The sequence below is a fragment of the Macrobrachium nipponense genome, chromosome 9, assembly GCF_015104395.2.
Source record: "Macrobrachium nipponense isolate FS-2020 chromosome 9, ASM1510439v2, whole genome shotgun sequence".
Taxonomy (NCBI): Eukaryota; Metazoa; Arthropoda; class Malacostraca; order Decapoda; family Palaemonidae; genus Macrobrachium; species Macrobrachium nipponense.
In genome coordinates, this window is record NC_061110.1 from 14,469,640 (window position 1) to 14,490,631 (window position 20,992).

Below are 20,992 nucleotides of genomic sequence, written 5' to 3' on the forward strand. Positions count from 1 at the left end.
TATATATATATATATATATATACGTTTAAAATGACTGAATGTATTGCTGGAGTTAAATGCCCTGATGTGTAAATTACTTTTCCCAAATTTGGTATTGCACTTTTTTTCATTTTTTACGGAGGAGACCCCCGAAATTTTCACTTACAGCATTTACTTCAGGAAAAAGAAACTAAAGAAAAAGTACTTTAAAACGACCGTCATTAAAATCATGGTTCCAATCACACGAAATCATAGTTAAAATAAGTTTATTCCGTAAGATATGATACAACATTACTTACAAATAAATCACTTAAATCACTTACAGCGACTTTTCTCAACAGGTATTAATGTAGAATTATATATATATAAAAAAACCAACAAACAAAATATGTCAATATGACAAAAAAATCACTGTATCAATAATTTATTTACATATGATAAGTATTCCTTAGGAATCATAACTTATATTGTTGATTGTGTAAATCATCACAAGATATCACCAGGATAATGTAAGGAGATGTGTCAGTTCGTCATTGTTAAGAAATACCTACACTCTATATAGTATCTTTAGTATATATATACATACGTATATACATTAAATATATACATATATAATTTATATCTTTTATATGTAAAAATTATATTGTATATCTAATTATATAAGACAATATACATATATATTATAGGTATAACATTATATATATTGTACATTTCATTATATATTTATATACATTATATACTTTAAATATTTACATATTACAGATATATACATATATGTACTATATAATATATACATTGGAATCCAATTAGCACCTCAGCTTACTAATCAATATCTTTGAGGAGTCTTACAAAATACAAAATACAAGATCACGTACAGCGTAGAAACTACCTTACATTTGTGCTCAATACTTGCATATTTAAAATGACACAACACATGTATTTATGCTGTACACACGTGCCAGTATGGAAGACCTTAGGTAAATCGTGCATGCGTTAAGTCATGTGTCTGTGCAAGTGTCTCCAAGGAAAGAGAGCTGTAATAAAATTACAGATACACTAAGACTGAAAGCATATTCATAAGCAGAAATATTCTACCTTCAACCTAAATAGGTAGCCAGAGCAATAAGAACAGCAAACTTCTTCAATAAATACATATTCATGCTTTATTTAACCGGAGCTGGAAAAGAAGAGAAGGAAAAACTGAGGAATGTTTATACTTTAAAATGTATAACCCTAACTTTATGGTGGTTGTCACTTCTTGGTCGTACAACACCTGTGAATACTTTAGATGTTTATTTTCTATATACAGTATATGCCTAAAGTCTGCTATGTCTAGCCTGGTCTATCTGCTGAAACGAAACTCGCACGACAAACATAACTAGGCGTGATCAGACTTCCAGAGTACCTGGGAACTTGTGCAATATTTAAGACGCACTAAAATCTATGGTCAAATAGAGCCTTGTTTCACCAACGAAAATTAAAATAAATATACGATATTTTTAGGTAAAGTTTTTTTGCACTGTTTAACATGCACATATTTTTTTCTACTACTAACAAATAAATCATAAATATCCGATCCTAAAATTCCTGTACCTTCATCAGACCGTTTTAGGCTCTTCCATAGACCTTTCCTAAAGCCGAAAAAAACGACAAAGTAGTTTGTAAGCTTACTCCCCGAGTAAGAGGAAATATGAGTTATGCGGATTAATGTTCATAGCAATCACTAAGTCAGACCCAGAGCTGTTACTTGCGAGATATGAAATGGGCTGGTATGGATAGTTATCCATTGGCTGATATACAGAACAATTTTGTATATGCGTACCTTAAAGAAATAAAAGGAATTTCAAAGATATAAGAAGCATATATAAACTTAAATACTATACTGCCCTATGCCATTAGATAGTAGGTTTTTTGTTGTTACCACTTTCAAATGCTATTTGTAAACATCATGTTATTAATCTCATAAAAAAAATGTCATTATAAATTATTTACTCAGAGACACGCATATATTCTACCGTTAATTCAAATATTTCATCTATCTTTGCCTTTGAAACCCTCACAATAAAGAGCTGTTACAAATGAGAACAACCACTTGGTGTCGTTTCAAGTTATGCAAATGTCATGTTATGAGTAATTGTAAAAGTGGTGCATAACTGATATGCTTCAGAAATTAGATGCACTTTATCGTCACAGCCTTTGCTCTGCAAATGAACAAAAAATCTAAGTTATCCTAAAATTCAAGGCACTGGGTTGCAGTGAATTTAGTACAATAAAACTTCGGTTATGTTAAGATAGTCGTTTCCCAAGAAATACATATAGTTTTCACAGGGATTATCGAAACATATACATTCCTCTTCATCAGGTTTTCACTAAAAACAATAACTAGGGAGTGACAGTATACAAAGAGGTCTTGGGAAACTCAGCACCTTTGAAAATCTTACACAAAATTTGAACAATTTCCTCAAAATGGTTGAGAATTTGTTCCACTTTCACTTATAACACGATCTTCCATCAGCAGTAATGATTTTTGTCTGTTTCAAACGCCAGCAGCATCCAATTCTATATCTCCATCTTCCCTCCAGTTCTTGATGTCTACATGTGCCATCCAGCTCTCTTTCCTATCCAGTTCTCCATCTTCCATCAAGTCCTCATCTTCATTTCTCCTCAGAATGAGCAACATCTGAAGCATCAGTTTCCAGTTCTCCGAAATCCGGGGCTGAAACACACAACAGGGCATGTTATTTACAGCTCCCAAAACAATTTCTTCATCTTCACCTAATTTCTTACTATGAATGATAATCCGCATCATCAAAGTAATTATTAGGCTTCATTACCATAATCTTTACTAGTTGTATATGTATTCTTAGGTTTCATTATCACAAACACTATTAGTACAGGCAGTCGCTGCGTTACGTTGGGGGTTCTGTCCCGAGTCCCGCTATAACCCAGAAAACAGCGTAATCCGGAATAACACAAGAAAAATCTATAAAAATGAGAAATTTACTTGCATTCTGATGTGGTGTGCATAAAAAACCCCCCACAAAATTTTGATTTTACATTGTAGCTGTAAGTACTTTTACTGTTCTGTCGTGGCGTAAAGACAACGACGTAACCTCGGAACATGCGCTGTAACCCGGAACCAATTATTTCATGAATATATTTGAAAAGCGATGTAAACTCGGAACAATGTAACCCGAGAACTGCTTGTATCATACAAGATACTAGGACTAATAATAGCACTTCCATTTACCAGTTGGATACAAAAAAGTAAATTATTAATGTCTACAAAAATAAATACCTATCGTGAAGTTGAGTAAAATCAATAATGCCACCTAAAACAAGGGGTTCCATAAACAACACAATAACTACCAACATTACCTAAACCCTACAATTGCATAAACTGAACAACTACTACTAATAATATCCAAAACCTGTGGTTGCATGACAATACAATAAGTACTAATGGTAGCTAAGTCAACCTTTTGAAAAAAAACAATAACTACTAATAGTGGCTAAGCCAAACTTTTGAAAAAACAATAACTATTAATGGTGGTTAAGTCAACCTTTTGAAAAAAAAACAATAACTATTAATGGTAGCTATGTCAACCTTTTGAAAAAATGAAAATTTTTTAAGACAATTTATATTTTTCAGTTACAAACCTGAGGTCTTAACAATAGGACAATTTCTACCGAAGGTTTGTCCGCATATGAATAAACTGAACGACTAACTGATGACATCTAAACACCACAACTGCATGGACAATTTATCCAAAAATTGCAGATAAATCCGAAGTGCTTTAACCACACAAAAATTACCAGTACTACTGACACCAGAATCCAAAAGTTACCCAAGTTGAATGAAACACTATTTAACGAATCAAGAACTGCTACTAAGAGCAACTTAAATCTTTCAGTTTCTCAAAATGCAACTACTAATGATATCTAAAATCAAGCAGTTGCATTAACTATGCAATGACATTCAAATCAAGCAGTTGCATTAACTACGCAATGACATTCAATTCAAGCATTTGCATTAACTATGTAATGACATCCAAATCGAGCAGTTGCATCAACTATGCAATGGCATCTAAATCAAGCATTTGCATTGACTATCCAATAACTGTTAATGGCATTCCAATACTGCAGTTGTATAGAGTTAAAAGAGCACCACTTTCAATATCTAAATGAAGCTTTTGCATAAAATAAGACGAAAACTGTGCATTATAATAAACTCTAAATCTAGCACATGGACAAAATGAACAAAAATTACCAATGACTTTTGAATTTCCTAGTTTCATATGCAATGCAATACCTACCAATGGTAAAATCTAGCAGCTGCAGAACATGGAACACAAATCCAGTTGCATAACATGAAACTATCAGTTACAATACCATAACATAACAATCCAGCAATTGCACAGCAAACAAAAATCCAGAGGTTGCATAACATGAAACAAATATCTAACAGTTGCACAACATTACATAAAAACCCAGTAATTACACAGTAATTGCATAGCAAACAAAAATCCAGAGGTTGCATAACTTGAAACATATATTTCAGTTTCAATAACATGATACAAAATTCCAGCAATTGCACATGAAAAAATCCATGAGTTGCATAACATTAAAGAAATATCTATCAGTTCAGAGAACAAGACACAAAAATCCCGAAGTGGCATAACATGAAAGAAATCTTTATCAGCTCCCATGACATAACATAGAAAACCCAACAATTGCACAGGAAACACAAATCCAGAGGTTGCATAACATGAAACATATCAGTCAGTTCCAATAAAATGATAAAAATCCAGCGATTGCAAAACAAACAAAAATCCATAAGTTGCATAACATGGAACAAATATCTATCAGTTACAATAACACGAAACAATAACCAAGCATTTGCCTGACGTAAAAATCTAGCAGTTGCCATAACATGACACAAAGATCCACAAGTTCCATAACGTGAAACAAAAACCAGCACAGCAAACAAAAACTCAAGTTGTAAAACAAAAATCCAGCCTTTGAAACACATGAAAAAATGCAATAGATACGTCATATAACAACCCGCAGATGCATGACATGAGAAAATCCAAGCAGTTATATAACATAAAAAAACTGGCAGTTTTATAACTGAAAAAAAACAAGCAGTTATATAAAATAAAAACCCTGGCAGTTTTATAACTTGAAAAAAAACTAAGTAAATTTTATATCATAGAACGAAACCTCATTTGCAAAATACAAAACAAACCCAGCAAATGTACCATGAAAAAACCTAGTAACTGCATAACACGAAACAAAAATCCAGCATTTGCAAAATACCAAACAAAAAACCAGCCATTATGTACCATAAAAAAAAACAGTAACTGCATAATACGAATAAAAAATCCAGCATTTGCAAATAACAAAACAAAAAACCAACAATTACATACCATAAAAAAAACCTATTAGTTACATAACACGAAACCAAAATGACAAATTTTTAACCAATTTGTATTTTTCATAACTTACAAACCCGAAGTCTTAACATTAGGATAAATACTCAGCGCCAGCTGGAAACCGGTAGTTTAAGATAATTGTGTACGCAAGGGACTATTGGCATCTGTGCTTGGTCACGAGACATGTGGAACCATCCACATACCCCATTTTAACTCGTGACTCCGTTAGTTATTCTTCTAACCCAGGTTAGTTGATATAGGGGTGGTTAGAGGTGGGCCTTTGTATGTTAAGACCTCAGGTTTGTAAGTTATGAAAAATACAAATTGGTTAAAAATTTGTCATTTGTTCATATACGAAACAAACCTTCGGTCTTAACATTAGGATAGACTTACTTTTGGTGGAAGGTAAGTACTATTAACCAACTGGGAGTTTGCCACCTTTGATCAGTTTTCTGAATACCAGAATTCTACGAAACAACTGACCAGTATTTCCGAATCTAAGACATATATGAATATGATAGAGTCAGACTCTGGGTTTTTACACAATGTCATAGTTCATTGTGCCTGAGGAAGATAAGATCTGTTCCCCTAACAATCCAATTCATCCACTCATGTAGGTTTGTTATCATTCCTCTCCCCCTTGCATAAAGAGAGGAATGTCCTGTACTGATAGGTATCTTACTGATACTAACCCTAACAGTATGGCCACTTCCCTCATCTGTACCTTATCCGTTCCAGCTTATGAGTATTCTCTACTTACTGCCCTAAGTAAAGAAGGAGACAGAAATTTGAAAAGGAAAGAGGCCAGTTAACTCCTCCATTTCACATTCATACCATCATCTTAGACAAGATACCAACTGACCCGCCAGGGGTACTGGATGAGTTACACATTTGTTGAGCAGCCACCAAAGGACCCAAGGAAATTGTGTCCAAGGACATCTGGGCAACCTATATATATATATATATATATATATATATATATATATATATATATATATATATATATATATATCAGGAAATTGAAAGTGGTTTTCATAACAAAGAACCCACTCTCAAATTTCAATGAACAGACAGACACCTTCTTAAAATTGCTCAATTCTGAGCTTCGATACAGTCACAGACCAACCGTCACGATCATTTTAACAGATATCTTCTTAAATGCCAGAAGGCCCATATTCCTCTGATGACCTTCTCTTCTGTATAACCTCATTGGTAAAACTTGACAAACAAGGAGTAGGCTTGACCGATCGCCTCTGTTTGGCCTGTTCCTTTACATCTACCACCTTAATGTTCTAGGCGACGTAGTTCTTTCTATAACCAAAGAGTACTTTGAAAAGTCAAAGCCGGCCCTGCTGAAGGTCCCTCACACATACTCACACCGTACTGAGCATGACTAAGAAATGTATCTGTCATCATGACCTGTGCTGCATTGACTCATTATCCCGGATTCTGGGGCCAATTGGAACTGATGTTCCAGACTACTTTTGAGTCTACGTCAAACCTAAAAGCCCCGTTTATTGAAGTACTCCCACTGCTTAACCAGGGTCAGAGGAAGACCCCATCCATGGTCAGTTTCCTGTAACGTGACTGATGTATGTGCCTGGTGGTAGTCTGTCAAGGCTACTCTGATACAGAGTATGTTTTCACTTATCAGATCGGAGTTCTTATGTGCCCCAACCAGTTCACTGCTCCTGATTCATCTGAAGATTAGTCAGTGTGAAGCGATATTCACATGCCCAATCACCAGTCCAATGTATATCACCATTCATGTAAACATGAATTACAGATACTTCCCTCTGTTCTGACAACCTCTCCACCAGATCATTGTCTACTGACCGAATGCCTTTAATGGACAGAAACGTCCACTATACAGGCAGTCACTGCTAAAGAGTCATTCTGTATATGTGAGCTAACGACCTTTGGAGTCGTGTTACGTCCGAGGTGACACTCTACACCCAAAAACTGAGAACTATTAGTTCGAAAGGGGATACTGCTCAACCTCCAGACCTTGAGATATTAATTCTACCTATCGGTGGTGCCTCTTCCCCATACGAACCTGGTAGCGATGATTGTGCTACGATTAACTTTATCACTCATCCTGGGTCCTCCTTAAATACTGGAAGCCATCCTTCCATCCGGGACATGGCGGAACAGGTAGAACCTAGAGTTTGCGTAACCTCCAGATTGTTCCCAGTATCGCAAATGGAATCCTCAGGCTCCTCGAAAGGTGAAACCCGAGACAGCTATTACATGGTTTTTCCACTATACGAGTTCCTCTCTGGACGAGTGGTTTGTGCACTAATCTGCCAAACCGGTGGTCCGAGGTCCTACTCCCATCTCGGCCAACGCGGAATCAGAGAACTTATTTCTGGTGATAGAAAATAATTTATCGATATAGTGCGGTTCGGATCTCACAATACGCTGCAGGTCCCGTTGCAATTGGTTCCTAGCCACGTAAAAAATATCCAATACTTCAGGCCAGCCCTCAGCCCTAGGAGAGCTATTAAACAGCTCAGTGTTTTGGTAAAAACTAAGAACTCAACCACAAAACACCTTATGCGGTGACCTGTTACAATATATGGGCATATGTTCAATATGCTACCCTCCAAAGGGAAATCCTATATTGCCAGAAACCATCATGGTGCTATTCTCGAGTAACCTAGCCCAGAATTGTACCCAACGTCACTTCACCCTACCTCACTCTTGAAGAATGGGAAACTCCCCACTTTCCCCTTCCAGATATGATGAGGTACTAATGCCTTGCTCTAGCCAACTGAAGCTCGAACCCTCTATGTTAGGTTCATGACTTCAATATAGAAACTAGACCAGTATGGAAGAGACCCATTTGCAGATTCCAGGTTAACCTAGCCAACAACCACTTGGACTTGTCTAAGTATGTATAGTCAATTAAGTTGGCAAGACCAGGTTGACCCTATGAGTTAGGCTAAGCGGACCCGGCTAAGCTAAGAATTGTACCACTCAGACTAATCCAAGATAGTGAATGCAGGTTCGAAAGCCAAACCGCAACCATTAGTTGGTCCAAGACAGCACATGCAAACCTGTTAGTTCGGACAGCCTGAGCTAAGAACTACTACTCAGATACTGGCTGGAATAGGCTACGAATATAACCACTTGTTAGGCTAAAAGGTATGACCCAATTATCCTAGCTATAGCATCTTAGGTTACAAGTGCCCTACTTAGGCTTGGCTACCTTAAGTGGCAAAAGAAAGACATTCACTTCTTACTTTTGACTTAAGTTCCCATTTAATTTCATTAAGAATGGTTCTACAGTACTTTCGAAGGAACCAAGCTTTCGATTAACTTTAAAACGTACTGGTTGTTAAGAGTCGAAGAGTTAGTACCAATAAATTCGTCTAGGAAGACACCAGCTTATACCAACAAGTATATAAAACATGGGAATTCTTCTTACCTGTAAAGGTTTGAAGTTTTCTGGAGTCAACCCAAAGTATGCTAATTCCCACCATTCAGGCTGCATACGATTACTAAGAGGTATCCATATCCTTCCATCAATCTGTGCATTTTACGTGTTGTAAAATGGACTCTACACGACTAGAACAAGGTAATTCGTACACTTTCGTATCCTTTTTCAAACCAAACACCATGTCAATCCCTGGGGGAAGCATGCTGGCAGGTGTCTCCGTGCTCCCCGAAAGGTTATTGAATTGACTAATCAAATCAATCACCTCCTCATACGAAGCCAGAAACTCTTGGTTTTCTCTTCCCTCCTGTTCTAACGCACTGTGTTCAACCACAGGAGACGTTAACTCACTCTTACCCTCTGACAAATGTCCGGGTGCGTCATGGCCGTCCGACCATGCGGCCGCAGCATCTTTGATCTTTAATGGCCACTAATGGCTCGATCTCGAATAGTCAGTAGGATCTGAGAAGGTATCTATTTGCATGAGTCATGGCCTTCCGACCATACGGCCACAGCATCTTTGATCTTTAATGGCCACTGATGGCTCGATCCCGAATAGTCAGTAGGATTTGAGAAGGTATCTTTTGAGAAGGTATCTATTTGCATGCGTCATGGTCGTCCAACCAAGACGAAGAGCCATTTCACCTCTAGATCCTGTTTATTCTTCATTACTGTGTGTACCAATGAGTCAGAGAGCGTATTAAGTTCCGGAGGCAGCGAAGTAAATCGAGAATAAGTAGGCTGTGACGTCATGACATTTGCAAGCGGTTTTGGCTATGACGTCAGCACGCTTGATGGAAGCGTGAGGCTGTTTATGGTACTCTTGCAGCCAAGATCAAGAGACCCAACCTTCTGTGGCATTTCTACTTTACAAGGATGTGACAGTCCTGGCTCGAAGAAGATGAAGAAGAAATTATTCTTCTCCTCTTGGCACGAGGATCAGTCATGAAGTCCCTGATTCTAGCCTTCTCCAACTCTTCACAGCCACACTAGAACAAACTTCCATCATTCACTTGTTCGGCAATTACAACTACTTCTTGTGCTTTCATATAATAGGGATGTAACAATCCTGGCTCGAAGATGGAGAAGAAACTTCTCCTCTTGGGATCAGCTACGAAGTCCCTATTTTTCCAGGATTGGCAGGAGAACGCACTGGCATCAAAGCCAGTCACCTAAGCTTGATGACCCCTAAGCGGAAGGATACAAAGGAAAGACTTGTGTCTTTTCCATTATGTGACTTATATCTCCTAATGCTTGTAATTTCTCTCAAAAAACAATGTGCATTAAAAACCTCCAATCTGAAAACATAGTTGTAAAGTACTCTTGTACCTCAAAATGAAAATGGAAGCATGTCTTCGTGTAGGCCGCAGCTGTGAAGTGACGTCATGGCGGTCGCCATGTTTATGACATCAATGAGCAACTAGAATGTGAAGCCAGCACCCTACCAGAAGTGCAAGGCTGTTGATGTTATTCTCGTAGTCATAGCAACATGAGATTAAAGGCTGCCTTGTTGCACTATCTGCTTCTTTACAGATGGCGACGCATCTGACCGCCATTCAGTGCATGTAAGGATAAAAGGGACATCCATCACGTGGGATCCTGGGTGGCAATACGACGTTATACATCAAACCAACTGTCCTTCTTGAGTTGGTTCTCCTGATAAGCCTAACGCCGACCGCACACCTGCATCCTCTCTACCCACGTATCTTGAACGAAAACAAGATGGCGATACACACCTCTCCCCGCAGGGAAAGGAGCACAATTAGTTATAATTACTTCCCAAAGCACATCCAGATACATCAAAGGTTTGGATTACAGGCAATCCATAGGAATATGCGATATTCCAAAGCACAGGCAACGAATTAATCGTACCTTAAGAGTTTCTTCACCTACGACTTACTTCACAATGAGTACTTCGACGTCAAGACCGTCAAAGAAAATAACAGGGCGTTTATCTGCTTCTTGTGATATCCAGGAAGGCTTCATGTTCAAATACCCGGAAATTCCAAACAACAAATTGAAAACAACAGGGGGCAAACAAAACTGGCTTTGAAAGGACGGAGCAAAGCACATCCTCACTTAAAGGCGGTAAGAAAATAACTGACGTGGTCACAAGTTAATGAGGGGTATGTGGGTGGCTCCACATGTCTCCTGACCAAGCACAGATGCCAATAGTCCCTTGCATACACAATATTTTAAACTTTACTGGTTTCCAGCTGGCGCTGAGTATTTATCCTAATGTTAAGACCGAAGGTTTGTTTCGTATATGAACAAACCAATAATTATGTACCATGAAAAAACCCAGTAACCGCATAACACGAAACAAAACCCCAGCATTTCGCAAAATTCAAAACAAACAGCAATTATGTACCATGAAAAAACCAGTAACTACATAACACGAAACAAAAATCAAGCAGTTGCAAAATTCAAAACAAAAAACCCAGCCATTATGTATCATGAAAAAACCCAGTAACTGCATAACATGAAATAAAAATCCAGCAGTTGCTAATTAAAAAAAAAAATTATATATATATATATATATATATATATATATATATTATTATATATATATATATATATATATATATATATATATGGTACTTATGGGCACAATTTTTTCACGGATACAACATTCATTGAATAGAATGGCTTTCTCACTGTTAACCAGCTTTTTTGAAATTGCTTCATATTTTCTAATTATTTTCTTTACTTCATTGTTCAGGTTACTAATGGACACATAATGGGGTTCTTCCATTTACTCCAGTATTTTTACACGCGACAGCTGTTTCGTCAACCTATACATTTTGACGTTATCAAGTGTACTGATACAAATATGAGCCTACATGCGTTTTGTGACGTCAAGAGGACGGAAAGGTAGTACAATTGCCAGAAACCTAGTTTTAAGTATTTACAAAAGACTATAGTGAAACATAAAATAAGACAAATAAATAAATATGTTAACAACAGAAATTATATAAAAAGTTGAAAGTAAGTTATTATATACACATTATACATAAATATATATATTAATTTCATATATGTTTAATTCACTGAATGTCAGTGTGCGCTCTTGTCCGCGTGTGGTGGTTTTGTTCCACGCGGTTGAAGGGCTGCCTCCTACACGAGGGCAAGGATCGGTCTGCCTCACGTTGGATGTTAAGGTTGGGGCATTGCATGGCGATGCTGACTGCTTTTGATATCAATAAACGATTGTAGTTGCCTTCCTTGTGTATTATTTTGGTGTTTGTGAGAAGTTCTTGTAAGGATGGTTTTTTATTGTGGGTACCCACAAAGTGCTGATGAATGGCTCCTTGGTTTCTGTGGGCCTGCATGCGACGTATGAGTGTAGTGGTTGTGTGTCCGATATAGCATTTTTGGGGGGACTGACATTGCTCGTCAGCACAGACAAACTTGTATACTATATCAAATTCAACCTCTTTCTCCGTCGATGGGGCCGTACTATTTTTCATTACCAGTGTGGTGGTTTTGTTCCACGCGGTTGAAGGGCTGCCTCCTACACGAGGGCAAGGATCGGTCTGCCTCACGTTGGATGTTAAGGTTGGGGCATTGCATGGCGATGCTGACTGCTTTTGATATCAATAAACGATTGTAGTTGCCTTCCTTGTGTATTATTTTGGTGTTTGTGAGAAGTTCTTGTAAGGATGGTTTTTTATTGTGGGTACCCACAAAGTGCTGATGAATGGCTCCTTGGTTTCTGTGGGCCTGCATGCGACGTATGAGTGTAGTGGTTGTGTGTCCGACTATAAACATTTTTTGGGGGGACTGACATTGCTCGTCAGCACAGACAAACTTGTTATACTATATCAAATTCAACCTCCTTTCTCCGTCGATGGGGCCGTACTACATTTTCATTACAGTGTGGTGTTTTGGTTCCACGGGTGAAGGGCTGCCTCCTACACGAGGGCAAGGATCGGTCTGCCTCACGTTGGGATGTTAAGGTTGGGGCATTGCATGGCGATGGCGTGCTGACTGCTTTGATATCAATAAACGATTGTAGTTGCCTTCCTGTGTATTATTTTTGGTGTTTGTAGAAGTTCTTGTAAGATGGTGGTTTTTTTATTGTGGGTACCCACAAAGTGCTGATGAATGGCTCCTTGGTTTCTGTGGGCCTGCATGCGACGTATGAGTGTAGTGGTTGTGTGTCCGATATAACATTTTTGGGGGGACTGACATTGCTCGTCAGCACAGACAAACTTGTATACTATATCAAATTCAACCTCTTTCTCCGTCGATGGGGCCGTACTATTTTTCATTACCAGTGTGGTGGTTTTGTTCCACGCGGTTGAAGGGCTGCCTCCTACACGAGGGCAAGGATCGGTCTGCCTCACGTTGGATGTTAAGGTTGGGGCATTGCATGGCGATGCTGACTGCTTTTGATATCAATAAACGATTGTAGTTGCCTTCCTTGTGTATTATTTTGGTGTTTGTGTGAAGTTCTTGTAAGGATGGTTTTTTATTGTGGGTATCCACAAAGTGCTGATGAATGGCTCCTTGGTTTCTGTGGGCCTGCATGCGACGTTTGAGTGCAGTGGTTGGTTTGTGTCCGATATAGCATTTTTGGGGGACTGACATTGCTCGTCAGGGGCACAGAGAAACTTGTATACTATATTTTCAAAAAAAATTCAAAACCTCTTTTTCTCCGTCGATGGGGCCGTACTATTTTTCATTACCAATGAGGCCGTAAGGTTTGGTTTGCAGTAAATGCTTGCTGTTATTTTGTTATATGGCGCTAAGGGGGTGGTTCCTCTTCGCAGTATACCAAGGATGGCTTTCCTTTCATCTTCGTGGTGTTTGTTGTATGGTATCTGATGGAATATCACTATTTCTTTGTCTTGTGTGTTGTCCCTCGGGGTCGGGTTATGGAAAGCTTCTAATCTCTTTTTGACAGCTTGCTGGATCATGTCATCTGGGTAGCCGTTATTTGTGAGCAACTGTTGAACTCTTGTTGATTTCTTCATTAGTCGCTTTCCACGTCGAACAGTGCGTTATGGCGCGTTTTATGTATGCATTTACCACAGATCGTTTATATGCATCAGGGCATTCTCCTCTAGCATTTAAGCATCTCCCAGCGTCTGTCTTTTTAGTGTATATGGTGGTATTGTATTTGTTGTTCTTTTGGGTCACAAGTACGTCCAAGAAAGGGAGCATCTTCTCATCACTTCTTTCTACCGTAAAATTTAATGTAGAATTTGCTTGGAGTTTATTTACTAATTCTTCTATGTCATTGTAGCCCTTTGTTGTGATAAAGATATCATCAATATATCTCCCATAGATTCTGGGTTTTGGGTGTTCTTCAAATGTGACCTCTTTTGTGTGTGCCATGTATGCGTTTGCGAAAAGAACCCCTAGGGGGGAACCCATTGCTACGGTAGAAAGAAGTGATGAGAAGATGCTCCCTTTCATGGACGTACTTGTGACCCAAAAGAACTACAAATACAATACCACCGTATAGTACACTAAAAAGACAGACGCTGGGAGATGCTTAAATGCTAGAGGAGAATGCCCTGATGCATATAAACGATCTGTGGTAAATGCATACATAAAACGCTCCATAACACACTGTTCGACGTGGAAAGCGACTAACGAAGAAATCAACAGAGTTCAACAGCTGCACACAAGTAACGGCTACCCAGATGACATGGTCCAGCAAGTTGTCAAAAAGAGATTAGAGGCTTTCCATACCCCGACCCCGAGGGACAACACACAAGACAAAGACAAAGAAATAGTGATATACCATCAGATACCATACAACAAACACCACGAAGATGAAAGGAAAGCCATCCTTGGTATACTGCGAAGAGGAACCACTCCCCTAGCGCCATATAACAAAATAACAGCAAGGATTTACTGCAAACTAAACCTTACGGCCTCATTGGTAATGAAAAATAGTACGGCCCCATCGACGGAGAAAGAGGTTAAATCTGATATAGTATAAAAGTTTGTCAGTGCTGACGAGCAATGTCAGTCCCCCCAAAAATGCTATATCGGACACACAACCACTGCACTCAAACGTCGCATGCAGGCCCACAGAAACCAAGGAGCCATTCATCAGCACTTTGTGGATACCCACAATAAAAAACCATCCTTACAAGAACTTCACACAAACACCAAAATAATACACAAGGAAGGCAACTACAATCGTTTATTGATATCAAAAGCAGTCAGCATCGCCATGCAATGCCCCAACCTTAACATCCAACGTGAGGCAGACCGATCCTTGCCCTCGTGTAGGAGGCAGCCCTTCAACCGCGTGGAACAAAACCACCACACGCGGACAGGAGCGCACACTGACATTCAGTGAATTAAACATATATGTAATTAATATATATTTATGTATAACGTGTATATAATAACTTACTTTCAACTTTTTATATAATTTCTGTTGTTAACATATTTATTTATTTGTCTTATTTTATGTTTCACTATAGTCTTTTGTAAATACTTAAAACTAGGTATCTGGCAATTGTACTACCTTTCCGTCCTCATGACGTCACAAAAAGCATTTAGGCTCATATTTGTATGTTATACGGGCTGCTCTACGAGCAAGAGCCCGTGCTGGCACAAGGCCAGCTTAATCTTAAACAACAACATATTTGTATCAGTAAGCTTGATAACGTCAATAGTATAGGTTGACGAAACAGCTGTCGCGTGTAAAAATATACTGGAGTAAATGAAAGAACCCCATTACGTGTCCATTAGTAACCTGAACAATGAAGTAAAGAAAATAATTAGAAAATATGAAGCAATTTCAAAAAAGCTGGTTAACAGTAAGAAAGCCATTCTATTCAATGAATGTTATATATATATATATATATATATATATATATATATATATATATATATATATATATATATATATATAACAACAGCATTATGTACCATAAAAAAACCAGTAACTGCATTACACGAAACAAAAATCCAGCATTTGCAAAATACAAATAAAAAACCAGCCATTATGTACCACAAAAAACCCAATAACTGCATAACACGAAACAAAAATCCAGCATTTGCAAAATTCAAAACAAAATCCCAGCAATTACATACCATAAAAAAAACCTATTAGCTGCATAATACGAAACAATAATCCAGCAGTTGTATAACATGGAATAAAAACCCAACAATTGCATAACGTTATACAAAACACAGTAAAGGCATCTAAAAGTACTAATCACACACAAGTCTGTAGCTTAATAAACAATGTAACAGCTTCTAATAAAATAAAAATATCTTGCAAGTATTCAAAATGGGAAAAGATCTCCCTCCAGCAGTTTATAAACAACGGCAAAGAACAACCGAGTTGAAATTCCAGTTTCACAACCGATGAAATCGCTACATACGACAGAAATCCTTTTATTTTCATAAAAAATGCAACATTAAAAAGATTCTAAAGCTAGCAATTGCACAAAATGAACACGAGCTACCAATAACATCGAAATCCAGCAGTTTCATACATGAGTTTCATACATGAAGTTATAACTGCCAAAGGCATCTCAAATTTCTATTCTATTTCACAAAACATTCTACTAAGCCTTCTATTTCAAGAAAAATCTACTGCATTCAAATTTCTATTCTACTTCACAAAACATTCTACTAAGCCTTCTATTTCAAGCAAAATCTACTGCATTCAAATTTCTATTCTACTTCACACAACATTCTATTAAGACTTCTATTCTACTTCACCAAACATTCTACTAAGGCTTCTATTTCCAGAAAACATCTATTGCATTCAAACTTCTATTCTACTTCACAAAACATTCTATTAAGACTTCTATTCTACTTCACAAAACATTCTACTAAGACTTCTATTTCAAGACAACATCTCTTGCATTCAAACTTCTACTCTACTTCATAAAACATTCTATTAGGAATTCTATTTCGAGGACACATCTCTTGCATTCAAACTTTTTTTTCTACTTCACGATATATTCTACTAAGACTTCTATTTCAAGAAATCATCTTTTACATTCAAACTTCTATTCCACGAAGACTTCTACTGAATCCAAACTTCTAGTTCATGAAAACAGCTTCTCAGTTGGTTCTAGAAAAGTTGCAATTAATATCACTAATAGTTGTGGATCTCATATTGATTTAAAAAATGGTGTAAAGATAATACATTCCTTGTTATACTCATTTAGGTTGGCATTTAGTAAATGCGTTTTAACTCATTTCCATTCATTCCAGGTGGAAGATTTAGTAAAATTATCAGAATTTATGTTTGTCTTAATGGTATAAAAACCCTCTCTCTCTCTCTCTCTCTCTCTCTCTCTCTCTCTCTCTATCCTCACTCTCTCTCATATATATATATATATATATATATATTATATATATTATATATACACACTTTGTCTTCTGCTGGAAATATGCTTGTTCATAAACTTTAACATAAATTTTGTGTACCATATATTTTTGTTTACCAAATTTGTAAAACCGTGATGACATATATCTATAAAATGGTAGTATTAACATACATAGCCTCTTTTTAGCATTACTATTCTGACAATAGGAACTTTATAAAAGTAGATAAAAAAAAAGGAGTCAATCGTGTCCGTAACGGAAACTGAGATATGTTTTCTTGAAAAAATTAACAGGATTTCCCCATCATAACACGTCAATGGTGGCTTAAGTTCTGTTTTGTCTTCTTCCTGTATACAACTGCTGCCTCGTGGGTCATGTGTGTGTTGTGTGTGTGTGTGTAAATATTCCCCTATGAAAACCCGTCTTGGTGTAGTAAATAGACGTGTATATATATATATATATATATATATATATATATATATAATGTCTGTACGTATATATACACACATACATATACACCAAGACAGCAGTCTTTGAGAAGAAAAGATAAAAATAAAGCTCCTCTCACCAGCACTAATCTCAAGTTGGGGATATCCTGTTGCCATTTGACGAAAATCCGCTTCCGGCCCCGTAACAAACAAGCTAACTTATCTTTTTCATTAAATTTTATCATAAAACTCTTCCTGCTTAAATAACAACACTAAGAAAGAGGAGAGAGAATATGCTAAATACGCTCTTTCCAAATGATTTATAAAACTGGTATGGGAGTGAGCTTATGCCAATTCATGAGTAAGAAAAAGCATGCAACAAACGAAGTTCAAGGTGCGCGCATAGCCAAGCTAGACGTAGCCAATGAACAAACTCCTCTCTCTATACGTTTCAGCCAGCGGAAATTCCCACCCAATGACTCACGGCCACCCGAAAAGATAAGATACGAATCCGCTCTCCTCTTCCCCAGCGCAATCTCGTTCCCAATTTATAACTACGCAGTACGAGCAGAATTGCAATAGGCCATTGCAGCGATAATGTTGTATATCCTTTGAAATCTCCGTGGTGTTGGTACTAATAAACAAACACACACACACACGTATACAGACAAAAGAATCTCTGAAACACATTTCACAGAATGAGCATAAAGGTAAAGGTTCTTACCTTAAGTTTGGGTATTCCTTCGTCCTTCCGTCAATGGTGACTCAACCCGCAGATGCATAATGGATCCAGTCGTCCAATATCCACTTAGATTTCCGTTGGTTACAGCTGGAATAAAATATATTTATTAAAATAAATGTACTACTGTACACCAAAACCATAATATTCATTCAGTTTACTGAGGGTAGTGGAGGGGTGTGTGTGTATATGCATGTAGCTATGTCTATATACATACAAACACACACGGTACATACTGAAGGCATCACTCTGTCTCTCTCTATATATATACCTAGAAAAACCATTTTCTATATATAATGGTATTTCTACGATATACTATTTTTTTTTATTATATGTATATATATATATTATATATTTTATATATATATATAATATATTTATAATATATATATATATATATAATAATAATATAATATATATATTATAATATATAATATATACTATAAATTGGCAAAAAAAACAAAAAATTAAAAAACACACAATAAGCAGAATTTCGTCTGAATTAAGAACTTACCTTCCATTTGACGAGTAGGCACCCATCTTGAAGGTCATGAACCACTTGGGGGGGAGCCAAGTGGTCATGACCATTCTGCCATCGGGGGGGGGTGGGCGGGGGGGCTGTAAATACAGAAAACATACATTATGTACATTGAAAAAATCACTTCAATAGACCTAGTTTCTTTTGGCACAGACAATAACATAAGTTACTTACTAGATGAAGTGTAAAAGTAACTAAAGCATCTACTTTAAATATCAAAATTCATTAATAGCTCAATACACTTCCAGAAGATGAATATTTATAAATATAAACATATCACCGCAAAAGCGAGTGAATAGTACTCGCTCTGCGATATTTTTTTTTAAAGTTTAATTTTTTTTAAAAATATATTCATTTCTTAAAATATTTAATAAATATATTCATGTGTTAAGATAGACACAAAACGTGTCACTTTAGGTGTAGACTTCTAGAGCGAGTAGTGTCATTTTATTTTTTCTCTTCAATTTTTTTTTTTTAAAGTTTTCTTTAGTTTGATTCAGCAAAGCAAGAGTTCTTTGTCATCCTCAACGATACACTGGAAGTTCAGGTCGTGATCTTGTCTACTTGAAAAACTGATTTACGTCGAAATCTTGAAATCCAAGTTTGTCCTGCTGAACCATGGCTTGCTCCTGGGCCCTCAGACTCTCATTCTCCTGCCTAAGGTTCTGGATCTCCCTCATCAGCTCTTCCCGCTGGGTGGTCTTGTCCGCCTTCTGCTGATCCAGCTCTGTCTTCAGTCTCTTGACCTGAGCTTGTGCGTCGGCTGTCTCTTGACGGGATTGTCTGAGCTCTTCTGTCAATTCCTGGATTCTGAGCTTGGTCTTGTCTCTGTGGTTCTTGGCGTTCTGGGCGTTTTTGCGCCTCCTCTCCATTTCAGGGTCTTCGAACTGTGCCGCCTCATAAAGCTTCCTTTTCTTGCTTTCTGCACCAGCAGGTTTAACAGATGGTGGGGTCACCACAGCAGCAGCAGCAACAGAAGGGGCAGCAGCAGTCCACTCAGATGTCTGAGATCTCACAATGGTCTGGTCAGCAACAGTAGCAGTAGCAGCAGGTGCGGGATTTGCAATTATCACGTTCTGTGAATTGGCAGCAGAAGCAACCACAACGCCGTTTGCAGCATGAGGCTGCGACACCACTGGTGCCTGAGCAGTGAAAATCACATTCTGTGGTTGCTGATTAATTATGCCTGGGACAAGTACCTGCTGCCCTTCCAGGAAGGCAGTCGCAATGGGTTGGCCTGTGAAGGAGGCTACAGTAGACTCGGGGGCAGAAGCAGGTTGGCCAGCAGGTGTAGCAGCAGCTGGAAGGGGATGCGATAGGATGAGTACTTGCTTTCCATTCGTCATGTAAGATGCAGTGACTGGCCATGACGTGTTGTAGTGAACGCGACTGGCAGCGCTCGAATCAAACGTAACTGAACTAACAGCAACTTGGTTTGCCTCTTGTTGAGGAATTGGCGCTGATGATGGTTGTATGACTTCAGAAGAAGCAGGAGGAGTAGCATCACTGGTGTCTGAGAAGTCTAGACTCTCATGTCCGCTGATCAATTCTCTCATAACGAAATTCACATACTCGTCGTTATCCTGGTATTCGGCGTTACCGCCATTTTGGTCAGCTTCCTCGGTACCTTCTTGATTCTTGTTGTCCATCTGGGCCAAAATCTTATCAATTCCTTGATCGTAGTTCATCTTGGATATTTGCCGGGTTTTCCTCTTTGATGAATCGAGAAGAAAATATATCAAACTTGCGGTGAAAGGTCGATTAGAACGAACTTCACTTGGAGAGCGTAACAGGTATGATTAGTGCCGTTGCCCTCGTAATACTGCAGACGCCAGACAGTCGGTCGGCCGCAGTCGGGACAAGTGGCAAAGCGAACGTACGGATGGTACGATAAAGGCAGTTGCCAAATACAACCAAATACAAGACTATTGAACGATTCGTCAGTTTATTAATAAAAGCAAACCCATGCGCTATACCATATCATATGGCATGTAATACAAATCCAATTTAATCGAGTATGATTCCTACTAAGACTGTTCGTCATATAAAAGCGAATGAATAAAAATAGGCATCTCGTTGCAGTAGAGTTGAGCAAAACGTATTTCAACAAAATCTCTC

General features: G+C 37.8%; 1 protein-coding gene across 1 annotated transcript; it reads right to left on the bottom strand.

Moving 5' to 3' along the window:
- Positions 1 to 233: 233 nt before the first annotated feature.
- LOC135218253 (uncharacterized) lies at positions 234 to 20,716 on the bottom strand. Its single transcript, XM_064254420.1, has 3 exons — positions 18,851 to 20,716; positions 18,322 to 18,426; positions 234 to 2,695 (listed from the first exon to the last, which is right to left on the bottom strand). Exon 1 carries the CDS (start codon positions 20,560 to 20,562, stop codon positions 19,435 to 19,437), a length of 1,128 nt encoding a protein of 375 aa, XP_064110490.1. The 5' UTR covers positions 20,563 to 20,716; the 3' UTR covers positions 234 to 2,695; positions 18,322 to 18,426; positions 18,851 to 19,434.
- Between the last annotated feature and the right edge of the window lie 276 nt (positions 20,717 to 20,992).